At 38.5% G+C, this 15,510-nt stretch overlaps 2 protein-coding genes across 3 annotated transcripts; both read right to left on the bottom strand.

Annotated features, from left to right (window-relative positions):
• Positions 1-1,933: 1,933 nt before the first annotated feature.
• Positions 1,934-5,322, bottom strand: LOC113019160 (macrophage mannose receptor 1-like). Of its 2 annotated transcripts, none has more exons than XM_080291614.1 (5): positions 5,215-5,322; positions 4,799-4,839; positions 4,268-4,654; positions 3,762-4,109; positions 1,934-3,275 (listed from the first exon to the last, which is right to left on the bottom strand). In XM_080291614.1, the coding sequence occupies exons 2-5, from the start codon at positions 4,830-4,832 to the stop codon at positions 2,932-2,934; spliced, it is 1,113 nt and encodes a 370-aa protein (XP_080147740.1). In that variant the 5' UTR covers positions 4,833-4,839; positions 5,215-5,322; the 3' UTR covers positions 1,934-2,931. The 2 variants fall into 2 exon arrangements, with proteins under 2 accessions (XP_080147740.1, XP_026018491.2); XM_026162706.2 differs by having other exon boundaries at positions 4,799-4,908; positions 5,215-5,269.
• A 6,959-nt stretch (positions 5,323-12,281) lies between these two features.
• Positions 12,282-15,510, bottom strand: LOC113019154 (uncharacterized). The gene is made up of 4 exons (XM_026162700.2): positions 15,444-15,510; positions 13,632-14,018; positions 12,833-12,964; positions 12,282-12,559 (listed from the first exon to the last, which is right to left on the bottom strand). The coding sequence occupies exons 1-4, from the start codon at positions 15,508-15,510 to the stop codon at positions 12,282-12,284; spliced, it is 864 nt and encodes a 287-aa protein (XP_026018485.2).

The raw sequence follows: 15,510 nt of genomic DNA, 5'->3' as shown, positions 1-15,510 counted from the left end.
AAGCCAGGGGGAGTTGCAGTGACGCGCCCGTGAGCTTTTTGGTTTTTTTTAAATGAATTCTGTTACACTATTAGAGATGTGTTTTAAATCCAAAACCTCGAGCAGATTCTTCCCATATGCTACAACATTGTATCTTTATTACACTGAAACATAATCTATGTTATTTTTATATAAACCTGGAAATAATCTGAAACTCTTAGAATTTAAAAACAAACTTTTTACTCTCTGCAGATTTTCTCATATTTACAGTGGAATTATTTTAACCTGCACAGTGTTTTCCTTTAACTTTACAGTAGTCAGTGTGTGCACACAGGAAACACAGACCAGTTGTGTGCATTGTAACTCATTAAAAGTGACAGCCCTCAGCCAATCAAGTCATTTCTTCAGATCGACTTTAAAAATGTGCTTAATTTAAAGATAGCTTTTTCAGATGAATTAAAAAGAAACATGTTGACCCTCACTAAGAGTTCTGCCTTGTGGTTTGTGGGAAAAACTTCATAATGCAGCAGAATAATGAACCCGATCACACCTTAAACATCTTTACATGTTTAAAAGCAAACAGTGCTGACTGTGGAGGACTCATTACTGACTTCCCTTACAGTTAACTGAACTCAGCCACACTGATTATTCACAGGGGTGCAGAGAAAGGCAGCACTATTCTCACATACATGACTCACAGTATCAGGTCTGCACAAAAACTCGTGGGGTCCATGCATCGAGAGTGTTGCTGTCAGTACAGTAAAAGTGGGAGTGGGGTCAGGGTGGGTGTTTGGAGTGGGTACTTTATCTGACTTTATATAATGAAAGTAACATGAACATCCCATTCATTATCCAGAACTTTCTTCCATATAGCACAAAGTGACACACGTTGGAGAAAGTGTGCAGCAGGAAGAAAGTCAAACACACTGGCAACATCTAGAGGACAAATGAGGAATAACAGTCTGAAAAACTACAACATCAGATAAATTTTACTCTTTTAGGTTACGTTCACACTGCAGGTCTTAATGCTCAATTCCGATTTTTTGATCAAATCCGATTTTTTTGTCTGCTCGTTCACACTACAGATAAAATGTGACAGCAAACGCGCTCTAGTGTGAACGCTCAAAGTGGCCTGCATGCGCAAAAGTAGACGTCACACACAACGCGCTCTGTTTAGACCCAGAGCAAACAATATTGTTTGACTGATGGCCCTTAATATAAAGACTTCGGACTTCACGTTTCCCAATTTTTGCTTTAAGTTATTTTGTTATTTACATAATAATGTAGATAACCTAATAATGATCCTTATTGCTGTTTTAGAGAGGAGCGGTGCTTCAAAGGATAGCTGTAGATTTCTGTCAGAATCTGCAGATTATACAGTACAAATAAAATGTTCACGTTTCTCCAACGTTGTCTTCCCAGCAGTTTCACCGGATGGTCAGGAAGCGTTCACGATGTCTTCTCGGGCGCTTCTCCGGCGCTGATAATTGGCGTCTGTCTTGTGTCAGTGACGTAAAAGACGGATTTAATGCGATTTGACCGTTCACACAGCAGTCGCTTTCTAAAACATCAGATATGTATCGGATTCAGTGCCACATAGAAGGTTAGTAGATCGGTCAAATCTGTGTGTCAGAGTATCTTTGGGCGGGTGCTGAGCACTGAGTTGCCCCCAGTGCTCCCACTGGAGGGTGAATGTCAGGTTAAAAGAGCTTAGGCAAAGAAAAAAAAACACTTGTGTCAATGAATGAATGAGGCTTGTAGTAAGAAAGTGCTTTTTGTCAGTAAGTCACACGTGTAAGGATTTTAAGGGTTTTCTGTAGAAATAAATGTACCAAGAACTACTGTAAGGAGTGTTGATTGTTACACTTGCAACTGAATATTTATTTATCTTGACACACACAGATTGTCACAGGTTGTGTGTGGAGGCGTGGAAGAGATGACCCAAACGCAAGACTCACGGTGCAGAAATGATGAGGATTTATTGGAGTGGGTGAATAAACAACGCAGGAACGGCAGAACTGACTAGCTGACTGAAAGACTGAGTGGCTGGCTGAATAACTGAGCACTAACGGGAACGACTACATAACATCACACAAACATCAATGACACGACAAGAGCTGAAGGGAAGAGAAGGCTTAAATACACGACTAACAATGACAACGATTGAAGACAGGTGAGTGAACAGCTGAACCTAATGAACTAATGATAAATGGAAAGAGGACTGAACATAATGCACACAGACCAAGGCTAACACAATAAAACAGGAAGTGGAACAGGCAGTAGATAAACAGTGAACGTGAACTGAAAATACTGGGTCAACGACCCAGAAACCCTGACACAGATCACTAGTTTACAGCACATCACTTTAAATAGTCATATGAAAAAAATAGTTACCTTGGTGAAAGTTTACAATATAAATGCTCTGGTTTGTCGCATTAGTTTTAATATTTACTAACCATTAAAGATTAGAAATATTATCACTAAGACCAGTTTATAAGTGCACAAAGACAAAAAGATTACAAAGATAATAAAAATAAAATAAACAGCAAATATGAAAACTGAAACTAACTTTGTTTCTGACGTCCAATAAGAAAAGTGTAATAATAGAGTAATGTAGCAAAATGAAGCAAGTAAGTATAATATCGCTGAATCCGACAGTCAAGAGGAAAATAATAAACCATATTACTTGAGTGCAGATCAGACTTTATCAGTGTTGAGCCATTTACAGCTTTTTTTGCTTTTAGCTGAAATTTTGTCATCACCAAAAAAATCAGGCATCATGACTGAATCAGGCAGTCAAAAGGAAACTATATTTACTTTACTCAATATCAGATATTGCCAATTTTGTGCTGGTTAAAACAATGTTTGTTTTTTTTTGTTTGTTGTTTTGCTATTAGTTGAACTTTTGCCAGTAAAAAAAAAAAAAAGAGCCAGTGACACACATCAGAAATCTTATTTAAAACAAACAAAATTATATTTCTCATTGTCTCTCTGACTGACCCACTCGTACTGTCCTCCACTCTGCATGCCCACAGCCCTGCCACAATCCTCAGTCTTTCCCTCTCTGCTCCACTTCTCATAACAGACCAGCTTGTCATTGACCCAGAACCACAGATCCAGAGTGCAGGAGTAGCGCAGGCTGAGCCAGACAAAAGGACTCGATGCATTCTTGGCTCTCACCTCTGCCCATCTCTGTTGGTAAGGGTTAGTGATGGAGACCAGTCCCCTGTGAAATATTCTGCAGTAATCCAAGGCCTCCTCCCAGGTCTTGTTTTCTTTGATCAGGATCAGTTTATCTGCCATAAAGAAAAAACAACACATTGAGTTGAATCTAGTGAGCTGTAAACATGAGAAACTCTCTGTGCTGTTTATTTTGTTCCAATTAAAAAAAAAAAAACCTAGAAAAAGCTTGTGTGTTACTCTGCCCTCAGTAGAAACCAGTATAATAACAATAATGAACTTTGTGCAGACAGGTCGACAACATCCTGAAATATTTATGTGTTTTTAAACTATTAGGAATCCAAAACAACTTCTCTCCATATTTACAGACAACAGAGACTTTAAAACGTTGGTTGAACATAAAAGTAGCTCAAAGTTATCCCACAGATATTTAAAGTCATCTGACTGTCAACTAAGTGTGTTCATGTTTATGAGATAAATTCAGCAAACATGCAGATGTAGGAGGAGGAAAAATATACAACATGTTCAGTTGGATCTTGTCAGTGATTCCAGTGATCCTCCTTTTAGAGAAACCAGTCAGACACATGTTGATAAAAACTCACCATCATAACAGAAGAAGGGTTTTTCTTTGTCACATTCATCAGAGCTCCATTTTCCTGATCTGTTTAACAGAGTCATAGCACATGTCTTGTTGCTTTGTTTATCATTGAATAACTGCATATCCCAGTATCTGAAAGAGAAATCACTCCCATCTGACCACCTCCAGCTGTCTCTGAACAGACCGACCCATGCACTAAACTTAGTTGTAATCAGGGCCTTCATTTCTTCTCCATCTACCTGATCGAGTCCACTGGCCAAGTCAGTGTAAATTGATCTGCAGTAGCTCTGAGCCTGTGTCCAGCTCATAAATAACGTTATCAAATTCAATGTTTTCTTGTCTTTCTTCATTTCTGTGAAATCAACAGAAAAACACACAAAGACATCCCTCAATAAATTTTCTTGTGAAATTCTGTCTGTCTCTATCTTCTTAAGTTAGTATTATGATATTCCATTATATTTTTATATCATGATATTATAATAATATTTAATATTATTCACATCTCCTCACCATTGTAGCAGATGAACCACATAGTACGGTCACATGAAACATCTGCCAGCTTTTTATCTCCATTATCGTATCTTTTCCTCCCACAGTTTCCAGGCAGTTCTCTACCAGTTCTTCCATTCAGATTCCAGCTGCTGTCATTATGAATGTATTCCACTCCTGGCAGAGACCAACGCCACGTCCTGTTTCCACCTGTGTTGTTGTTCAGTCCAATCCAGGCTTCTCCTTGATTCTGTGCGGAGTTACGGAGTCTGCTCATGTCTGTCATGTCAAACACTTTGGCCAGGTCTGTATATTTCTCTCTGCAGTATTTCTGTGCTTCATACCAGCTCTTGTTTTCTTTAATAAAGTGGTACTCATACAGGCGGCATGTAAAGAGGCAACACTGACCTAATATACAGAAATATGATATAGAGATTATATGAGATTATTGAATTCACTTAAAAAAGTAAAAAACAACAACAACAACAAAACGTGTGAGGTCATAATCTGCATTAATTTTAATTTTAAACAAACAATAAACAATCCACTTACCCATCAGAATAAGCAGATACAGACTCCACTGCATCTTTGATCTGACAGATGAAAGTGATGCTTTATTGCTCAAGGAAACAAAGATTTGAACAGAACTTCTTCGATGCAAACTTTTTGTCAGGAAAGAAAAGATGGATTAAACAGAAAGCAAGATAAAGAAAAATAGTGTGAACATTTTGAACCAGAACAGAAATTAATTCATTTTTAATAATTCAGCAGCTCATGGAGAAGGTAATGAAACCATTAATGTTACTCATCTTGGAAGTTCTTGTTATTTTAAGCTCACAAGTCTTTTCAGTAAACCTCGTGCAAGATAAATGTTTCTTTTTTGTAACACATCACAAAATATTTTCAATATTCTCTACACATCACCTCTGTACTACATACATTAAATATATTACAGTTTTTAAACTTACATGTGATAATTTCTTCTCTATCCGATGTGTTCATGAAGACAGCTCTCAGGTAAATATTGAAACACAGTATAGAGAGCTCTTTTTGTCCTGGTCAGGATTTGAATATTAAAATAAAAGTCTGACTTTCCCTCTGAATGAATGATCCACTGATGTGAGGGATTTTTATATTCCAGTTATGAAAGATGTCATTTACATTATGAGAAAGAGAGACAGAGACAGATTCATCATGTGCTTGGTGAAATGATGCAGGACTGTTGGCCTACCAGGATAAAATTTCTGCTTCCTACATTTGAGTCATTTGAATAAATTTGTGTATCGAGTCACACCATATTGAGTAGTGTCGCGAAATCGATCAATGTAGAGCAGTGTCACAAACCACGGAGGCCCCAGAACAGTGCAATCAAACGTTGAGTTTATTAACAGCCCGGAGAAAACATCAACATATGTCTTCTGACCAAAATACATGTTGTGGACACTTATAAAGCAGTGGGGTACACGCCCATGGCGTCAATGACAGATTAAAATAGGTTCCAGACATTAGTCACAGTTAATCGTACATCTTGTACATCTTTAATAGCTATAACCAGACATAGAACTTCTCATTTTGATAACACCTTCAAGGTAATAATAAATAATAAAGGTAATAATCTTAAGCCCAAGGGCTGGTTATAACCTCCAGTCATCTGTTACCAAGTAGAATAAAATGCAACAGGTTTGCAACAAGAAGCTGGAAACATTTGGGCCTCTGCTCAGGCCTATTCCTAGTTTATATGTATTATATGTACTGTAAGCATGCATTGCAGTTATCCTTCTATGTTCTAGTTTCCCTCAGCATGTATCACCTGGACAGTTACGCCAGTGAAGCTTAAGACCCTTAATGAACCGAACATCAACTCAAAATAAGCACAGATATGCAATGTGTATAAAATACTTCTAACCATACTTGTAATAAAAGTTAACAAAATGGAAGGATCCTCAAATGGACATCTTCATAAACAACTGTAATGCAGTATCAATACTGTGAGAAATATTATTAGATGAAATAATGCTGTAAAGAATGTTATTAATGCAGGTATAATGATGCAGATTATATGGCAGCAATAAAAGAATTTCTGTATCTCCACAGTAGCTAACTCTACTTCTGCTTTCGCTCATAAACAAATTCTGTGCTGTGAGTGGGATCCAAACATCATGCTCAGTGAAATTATGTCTATGTTTGTGTAAGGCATACAGACTTTAACATGAGACCATCAGGCAGTGTCATAGAGGCTGAGATCTCTCGGCTCGACTCTGGCCAGAAATGAAGTGAAAAGATCAACATCCAGTCTTATATGTGATTTATAGATTATATAGATTAAGGAAATTGTGATTGACAGACCCAAAGTTTTAAAGAGATAGTAATGTCAAAGTGCAAAGTGACGTGCAGAGTGATGTCCTTTACAGCATATCTCATTTTTGGGGGTTCAACTGTGGTCCACAGATGGGGGAGAACTTTTTTTGACTCTACTTAATCTCTTGTGCATTATAACATCAGTGTTGTCATCTTTAGACCTCCATGGGGTCATTGTGGACGTCAAACTTTGACTCATTTTGGATGTTGTTTGTATACTGCCTCTGTAGGCTCTGTATTCACATGTTTCCAGAGGGTGGAGGACATGTTTTCTACATGCTAAGAGTTCATTTTTATGTAGCTTTGTTTACATCTTTTTATCCGTCCCCAGTTATCATATGTGGCTGAGACAAACAAATGAAGTCATTGGAGAATGATCTGGAACAGCATGGCACAGTACGAAATGGGCTAGATTACAACAGTTATGTGTGAAGGAATGCAGAGAGATCAGCGGACATCTACAAGGTAGCGCAGACTCTTGACACTAAGACAAAAGTGAGCAGCTGCTCGGTGGATTTCGCAGACATGTCAAGTTTCTCACAGACAGTTTGTAAAATGTGCGGATCAACAAAGACTGTTGAGCAGACAGTTCAGCAGACGTGCACAAACTTCACAACCACATTCGTTTCCTCTTACAATCATCAGCTCTCCACAATAAACCAGGAAACTTGTAAAGATGAATCATATATAATTACTAGATCTCTTAAACTTATTAAACACATTGTGCTCCTTTTAAAAGCAATTTCAAGAATTTTCTAAACACTTTAATTATTCTCATTTTACATTTTAATGGATTTTAACATTTTTAATATTTCAGTGCATTTTAATTTGTTATGGTCCTTAGTGTTTTCCCGTTTTGTATTATTTATCTTTGACTTCATTGTTACTGCCTAGGGTTTTGGAACATATGAGGCAACATGTTTTCCTCCAGGCAAATCCAAGTGTGTCAGCCCTCGTAGGTGATTGGCCAGCTTGAGCCCTGTGGAAAACCAGGAAGCAATGAATGGCTGATTGAGCTCACCTGCGTCTATAAAAGACTGATGATCTGTGATTCGGCGTGGCTGCTTTAGACTGAGAGCACAGTCCGCCATTTCGGCCCACTTTGTGTTAAACTGTGTGTGTAAAGCCGAGCACTGTCCATTCCCTCTTGCTTGTTCTGGGGAGGTTAGCTGAGTAGGTTTTATTGTATTGGGTGAACCTGGGACCATTTTGTGGCCTTTGCGTTTTTTAATTTCACACTATTTTCACTGTGTTGAATGGAATATAGCCAAAGTTCCTTAAATGAGCTTAAACGGCTGAGATACAGACATACATCCTCTATCGAACCTCATGGTCGATTTCTGCCCCATTTAAAACCATTATAAACGCTATTTTTCATTGCACAATTATTATTATTATTATTATTTGTTGTTGTTTTTGTCCCGTTTAGATCTTTAGCCATCAGAATTGTTGTCTTAAGGCCAAGAAAGATGCCAAGCGGATTTATTTTACCAAGTGGATCATCATGTCCTTGCCATATTGGTCCATTTGATTGACCTTTATTATAATTATGTATTTATTTTATTTTCGGTTGCTACAAACGGGACAGACATGACTGGGGGATAGGACAGGGAGAAAGAATGAAAGAAAGAGAGGGAGAGAAAGAAAACCAAAGGGGAGAAGAGACGGTGAGAAAGGGGGGAAGAAAGAAAGAAAAACAAACAAAACACCTGGATCACCTGTATGGAGAAAAAAAAACAGAAGAGAAAGCAAACAAAAAAAGAGCAACATAATAAAAAACAGCACCATCACAATAAACTAGCTAGCAGTAGATAACAGTAGATACTAAATATTAAACGATATTGTGCAGCACGCAAGATAGACAGCGCACAATGTGCTTTGAGGCAGCAGCCAAGAAAGGTGTAGTCCACGTCTGTGAACACCCATGTGTACACCTGTGTGCATACCTGTGTGGATCAGCACGCTTGTATTCCAAAGGTTTCTCCATGTAACGATCTGCTAGGGAGTGTGGGGAGCCATAGCCCTGTCCCCCAGGGCATGAAGCAGGTATGGAGGAGATCCAGGCCCCAGACATCCTGAGGCCCCAGAGTACGAGGACCCGAGGAGGACCACCAAAAGGGGGGGAACCGTGCCACCCTCCTGGGAAGAGCTGAGTAGAGCCCCAAACGAGAGGTCACCCAGCAGCTACAGAGCAGAGACCAGAGGGGGTTGCAGTGGCGTGCCCGTGGGCTGTGCCAGAGAGGACCGAGCTTCAGGCCCTGAGACCAGAGGCCTGAGGGCACCCCAACCCCCGGAAGGGGCCCAGCTGGGCCATAGGCGCCCGGCCTCGCCAATCGGCCACCAGGAGTGAGCCGGTACATACATGAGCGCCCAGCCCCAGTCGACAAGGACCACCAACGCACCAACGTCTGAGGGCATCAGCCACCAGCAGGGAGTGTAGTGAGGGGAGATAGGCCTCCGTACTTTGGAGGGCCTGAGACCCAACCTGACATATTGCACAATTATTTTAACTAGGGTTAATGCAATTCTCTAAGTGAGGGTGACAGTCCGGGCCTTACAATCTTAAGGCCCAGAGGCGCAAAACAAAGAAGCGCCGGGGGAAACGTGCCGGCGTTCGGAACTTTTTTTTGATACATTTCACTGTGTGTTGTACTTGTACAACTATGCATGTGACAAAAAAAACAAAAAAAATGAATCTTGAATCTTATTATTCACATGTGCTATGTGACCTGTCATGCCAAATTAGACAGAACATGTTTCCACTGGGTTGGGATTATTCACGAGGTGTGGTGTCTTTGTTTCGTGAGAAACAGAAAGAGTGAAAAATTAGTGTTGTTACATTCAGTGTGAAGGCTACAACAAAGAATTATATATTTGTTTTCACATGGTATTGTATGTCTTGTGTTGGGAACACTGACACTGGGACCCAAACACTATCCCACCGCTGGAGCCGCTGGCAGCAGCCGGTGGAGCTACTGGCAACGGCCGCCGGACACCGGCAGCGGAAATCACAACTTTCCCCGATTCCCAGCAACATAAATGTTTATGTTCATCCTTCTAAAATAAATATTTTTCTGGTTCAAAGTGATCTTGTATTGTTATTTAGACAATTTTTCTTTTCTTTTCTTTTAGAACACAACAATAACAAACGTTTAGTGTAAGCAAAAAGTGAAAAACATGATATAGCACAACATTACATTTAGTGTGCTTCTGCAAAAAAAATAGTATTTGATCAAAATGAATATTGGTGCCAATCTTTGGACCATCTAAAGGCCTACTTATAATAACAATCAAATATTACTTCACCACTCTCACATACATGACTCACAGTATCAGGTCTGCACAAACTCGTGGGGTCCATGCAGCGACAGTGTTGCTGTCAGTACAGTAAAAGTGTGAGTGGGGTCAGTGTGGGTAATTAGAGTGGGTACTTAATCTGACTTCATATAATGAAAGTAACATGAACATCCCATTCATTATCCAGAACTCTCTTCCATATAGCACAAAGTGACAGTAAATGGAAAAAGTGTGCAGCAGGAAAAAAGTCAAACACACTGGTAACATTTAGTGGACAAATGAGGAAAAAAGGTCTGGAAAAACTACAGCGTCAAAGATGTTTTATTGTTTTATTTGTACCAACATCCTGACAAGTTTCCAAAAGATCCCTAAATTACGGTTTCATTTATTTACATTCATCTAATCTGAGCTTTCCTATTGCTGTGTTCTTGTTGCGCCATCTTCTTGTCTAACACCTGTATAAGTGATCCCAGGCATCTTTTATACTTGGACACATGACTGAATCGTTCTTTGAATTGTTGGACATTGTTGAATCTATGCCATGAAAAATGAAGGCATTTCTGAAGGCAAAAGCGGGTTTAACTTTGTACTAGCAAGTCTGGACACTTAAGGTAGAAGTTAAGTCTATTGTTTTTTTGTTTTGTTTTGTTTTTTTCTTTTGGGGGGGGGGGGGTTGGAGTGACCAATAAACCTGTTTACTTCTATATTCATTTCTACCCCAACAATGAGTTAGTCTACATCATGTTGACAATTCTGTCAAAAATAGTGGAACAATGAAGGCAGGAAAGTACTATCATATCTTAATTCATAATACGTCATGCACAATTCCAGATGCTGTCTATCCAGAAAGCATCTGCTTGCGAAAGTGTTATGGGTCAGAAATTTGATTTTGTTTCTGGGCTGTGCATTTCTGTTCCTTGTATTTTGTGGTATGTCTTCATTTTTTGCTTTGTTTGTTGTTTTGCCTTATGAGATATTTAGCCACAACGAAAAAAAGTTTCCTTCAATCTGTTTCCATAGATTTCACTTTTTCTGTCATGGCCCTAAAATCTTTCAGGAGGTTACACATGTCAGGATAATATTAATTTGTTTCAGTAACTAATCACCACTGTGGCCCATAAATTGTTAAAATTCATTTTCTAAGCTGTTTCAGCACCACTCACTCTCCAGACCTCCCATTAATATGATCAAACTGGCTGTTTGATGCTGTTTAATAATAAACTGTTCTCTTGTCTGCATCTCTGTATTGCTTATCTATCTGTATCTATCTGTACCAGTTGAACTCAGCATGAGAGCAATGAGGAAACAGTAATACATTTGCTAGCAAAAGAATTCCAGTGTTGCTGTCAATGTATAAGCTCAGACACTAAAAATACACTATTAAAAAACAACTGTGCCATCATATCATTGAAACAGCTCTGGCACATGAAGGCACAATTAGCAGAAAAGAGGTGAAGTGAGACTCTGTTTTGCTATTTCCTCAAAAAGAGGCTTCATTGGTGGACAGCTCAAGATCTTGAACATTGTTAGGTAGGCTGTAAAAGTAAAGTTTATTTGAATGGCATAAATACCCTGCAAAGCACAAAAACTATGACAAGGCTGGAACTTTTCATCTCCTTTTCATTTTATGCCCTGGCCCCTAGACAGGTCATAACATGAATATAAAGATCCTCTGTTTTTCTTGTATTTCTGTTCTATGTTCACTAATTCATTCTGTGCTTATAATTCAAAGTTATATAATGTTGACAGGCTCAAAACAGAGGGACCTCCACATAGGTGTAAATACATGGCTCCTTTTGAGAAACGTGGCATTTTTTCAGGTATCAGTTTGTTGACGAATGCAGTTTAAATGCCCCAGTTTATCCTCCTCACTCCTAAAAATGCTTATAAGTTACTCCTATTTATTTGCACCCCAACAATTATTTAGTATACATTGTCAACACATAATTGTGAAGTAGGAATGGAGGTGATCCCTGTATGCTTCAAAAGTCATACATTATGGTACGTAAATTATTTACTTCAATTTTATTCATTGAGCTCACATTTTGATATTCACGATCAAGCAGAAAAAAAGCAAAACAACGTTGTTTATAAGGCAATAAACTTGAATACAGAGCTCATTCAAACTATCTTACTAAAGATTTTTTTAAACGCTATCAAAATGCAGTTAATAATAGGCAATGCAATGAAACTCAAATCAATTAAATTAACATGAACATACATTTTAAAATTATATCAAATTCAAGAGTGATAATAAAATTAAAGCACAAAATTCTTAAGCACATTTGAATGTTACAGAAATTGGTTTGATTTGTGTGAAGCATCATATTTAAAAGAAGCTCTGGCCTCTCATCCTAAGCAGACATACATTTACTTTTTCTTACGTTTGCGTGACCAAAAAACCACTAAAGGTTGTGTGGTCGTCTCCCCCAACATATGTGTTTGCAGCCATGCTCACATACACTTGGTCTCTTTGCTGCAGCTGCAGGAACACAGCGTTTCCTCCATTATCAGCTCCGTCGCTTTCTGTCTTATGATCAGCTGTAAAGACCGTCATCTCATTATTCTTGAAAATACGCAGATAATGTGGGTAGCTTCTTCCACCGTGATAGAAGATGGTAAAGTAATAAACACCTGCAACAGGTGCTGTAAAGACACCTGAAGAATAAAAGAGTGTTGGTCACATCAAAAAGAAAAGGAAAAAGTAATGGAGATTTGATCATTACGTCTCATCCTTTAACTACATATAAATGTCAGATTTGTAAATTGCTGTTGAAATTTTTAATAATTAAGTTTAGTACATTTAATTTTACAATAACAATAAATATAATTTTCCAAAACTGAATTGCAAACGTGTTTTCGTCTTGCACTTATATCTCTTTTACTTTGTGAAATAAAACAAATGAGCATACAGGAGGCTGTAAATCTTACCTGTGACTGGACTGTAGGCATTGCCAAAGTTTGTAATTACTTTCTTATAGTCTATAATTATGTCTGTGTTGAAGGGTCCGATGTGTGCATTGCCTCTTCCTGCTGTTGCACTGAATATTATTTTGGTTCTTTCTGTGAAAATCAAATCATAAACATAAAATTGTTGTATGTAGGTTCCACACTGACTGATATTGTGACTTATCTGTAAGGACACACAGACGATCAGGTGTATCAGATTTCTTTGTATCAGCAGATAAATGTGACATTTAGCTTTTAATTTGGATAATTATTATGGTATTATTAATGAGCTTTCAGATAACATGGACATTATCCGGTCTTCAAAATGTCATTGTTTTAAGCTTTTCATCTTTAATTAGACAAACAGTGTAATTAATTTTGCATTCTAATATGACAATTTAGGGTGGTCCTACCAAATTTCCAGGTTGTTAGAGAGGCATAAACTCTTTGTTTTTTACTCAGTACACGATTTCCCGATACACAATGTTTATACATTTCAATAAATCATTCCAGCTTTTTCCAATTTTTGTAAAAATAGAAACAAGGCGTAGCTCAAGATTCTTTTATTTTATTTTTTTTACAGCACTGAATTTCAGGGAGTTGATGCTCTATTGTCAGGTTTGAAAACATCAAATAAGAGCAACAACACCTTCCATCTTCCTTCCTATACTAATATTTTTGAAGATTGTTAACGTTGAGTCAAATTAATTGTGAGTATTCAGCCACAATGAAAAAATGCTTAACAGTTTAATCAATGAAATCTCACTTCATTTTGTTTTACCTTTGCTTTGCAGCTCCAAAATTTGGTTTTCGCTGTCTTTCAGCCTGGTTACAGCCTCCTTTAGGCAGATTTCAGTTTCCTTCAGTCTTGTTTCCATAGATTTCACTTTTTCTGTCATGGCCCCAAAGTCTTTCAGGAGGTTACACATGTCAGGATGGTATGGATTTGTTTCAGTGGTATTAGCACCACTGTGTGCCAAAGTCAAGCCGCAAAAGAAGAAAATAGATCGTAAAATGTTAAAATTCATTTTCCAATTTGTTTCAGCACCACTCACTCTCCAGACTCTCTGATGATTATGATCAAACTGGCTGTTTTGATGTTGTTTAATAATAAACTGTTCTCTTGTCTGCATCTTTATATCTCTTATCTGTTTGTACCAGTTGGACTCTGTAAAGCACAATGGGGAAATTGTTTTTCTACTTCCTGACACAGAGGCTTGATTGGTGGACAGTTCAAGACCTTGAACATTGTTAGGTAGGCTGTAAAAGTAACATTTATTTGAATGGCAGAAATGCCCTGCAGAGCACAAAAGCTATGACAAGGCTTTAAGTGGTGTTTAGGAACTTTTAATCACTATAATAAATTTATTATGTCAAAGGCAAGGTTAATCTGCTTTTTGCAACACTACAGAATTCAGCAAATCTGGTCTACATAAAATATATCATATATTATCTTATTCTCACTCTTTGGGTAATCTAGGAAGGTCAGACTCAGTTTTAGATTTATTGTTTTATGAGGTTATTTGTGTTCCTTGGAGCTCAGTTCTGCGTTGTTTGTTGTTTTGTTCGGCTAATTTACATCATTAAGCCCTGCTCTCAAAAACTGGCAAGGGTGTAACTCTGTCTGTGAAACTGGATTTAAGAAGTAACTGTTATAGGTCCTGTGTCTTATTAGACACCATTAATTCTGTTATCAACCCTTCACCTACCCCACACTTACCAGTGTCTCCAGCCACCTGTCAAACCGTTTTACAGTTTCTTGTTAAAGATAAGATAAACCTTTATTAGTTCCACACGTGAGAAATGTGTTGTGTCACAGCAGAAAGTGGACAGTGCAGAGTTACAGTAGCAAAAATAAAGAAAAACACTGGAATAGAACAAGAGAAAAAAGAATACCATATGTCACAACCCGGCTCAAAGGATGTGACACAGTCTGTCAGATATTTTAATGAAATAAAGTAAAGAAACTCAAACACAGGTTAAATGATACAACAGTCATAACTGAACATAACCAAATGAGCATAATGAGCCCCAGATGAAGAGAGACAGAGGTTCAGTCAAGGTAGCTTTATAACTGGGACTGGCCTTCTCAGGTGTGCTGTATCTATAATTGGGTCAGCTCCACCAACCACAAGAGACAGGCAACAAAAAATCAAGGCCAGCCCACTGGCTGTCACACATGCTGTATGCAATAGAATAAAATGCTACGTTGTTTGAAAAAAAATACACTTGGTGTTATTGCACATAATAATAATAAAAATGGATTGGATTTATATAGCGCTTTTCAAGGCACCCAAAGCGCTTTACAATGCCACTATTCACTCACACACTGGTGGAGGCAAGCTACGGTTGAAGCCACAGCTGCCCTGGGGCAGACTGAAAGAAGCGAGGCTGCCATATCGCGCCATCGGCCCCTCTGGCCAACACCAGTAGGCGGTAGGGTAAAGTGTTTTGCCCAAGGACACAACGACCAGGACAGAGAACCTGGGGATGGAACCGGCGACCTTCCGGTTACAGATACGCTTCCATGTGTAGATGTGTGTGTTTGGTCATCTGCAAAGTCTTTGTACTGGCAGCAGTAGGAAGGAAATACCTGCAGAGTCTCTGTGCCGCAGCCTGCCACTGGAGGTGCTGCTCAGTGCTGTCAGAGTCTCTTGCAT

The sequence above is a fragment of the Astatotilapia calliptera genome, chromosome 3, assembly GCF_964374335.1.
Source record: "Astatotilapia calliptera chromosome 3, fAstCal68.1, whole genome shotgun sequence".
Lineage (NCBI taxonomy): Eukaryota > Metazoa > Chordata > Actinopteri > Cichliformes > Cichlidae > Astatotilapia > Astatotilapia calliptera.
The sequence above is the reverse complement of the archived record's forward strand: the minus strand, read 5'-3'. Positions and strand labels throughout refer to the sequence as shown.

What these genes read in the sequence shown, in the direction of transcription:
- LOC113019154 (XM_026162700.2), bottom strand. Translation starts at nt 15,510, where the DNA reads ATGCAAGAGACTCTGACAGCACTGAGCAGCACCTCCAGTGGCAGGCTG. An exon ending in GCGGCACAGAGACTCTGCAG is followed by an intron (nt 14,019 to 15,443) that starts GTATTTCCTTCC and finishes TGTGCTTTACAG; the next exon opens with AGTCCAACTGGTACAAACAG. An exon ending in TGCCTACAGTCCAGTCACAG is followed by an intron (nt 12,560 to 12,832) that starts GTAAGATTTACA and finishes TTTATTCTTCAG; the next exon opens with GTGTCTTTACAGCACCTGTT.
- LOC113019160 (XM_080291614.1), bottom strand. Translation starts at nt 4,832, where the DNA reads ATGCAGTGGAGTCTGTATCTGCTTATTCTGATGG. An exon ending in GTGGTTCATCTGCTACAATG is followed by an intron (nt 4,110 to 4,267) that starts GTGAGGAGATGT and finishes TTGATTTCACAG; the next exon opens with AAATGAAGAAAGACAAGAAA. An exon ending in ACCCTTCTTCTGTTATGATG is followed by an intron (nt 3,276 to 3,761) that starts GTGAGTTTTTAT and finishes TCTTTATGGCAG; the next exon opens with ATAAACTGATCCTGATCAAA.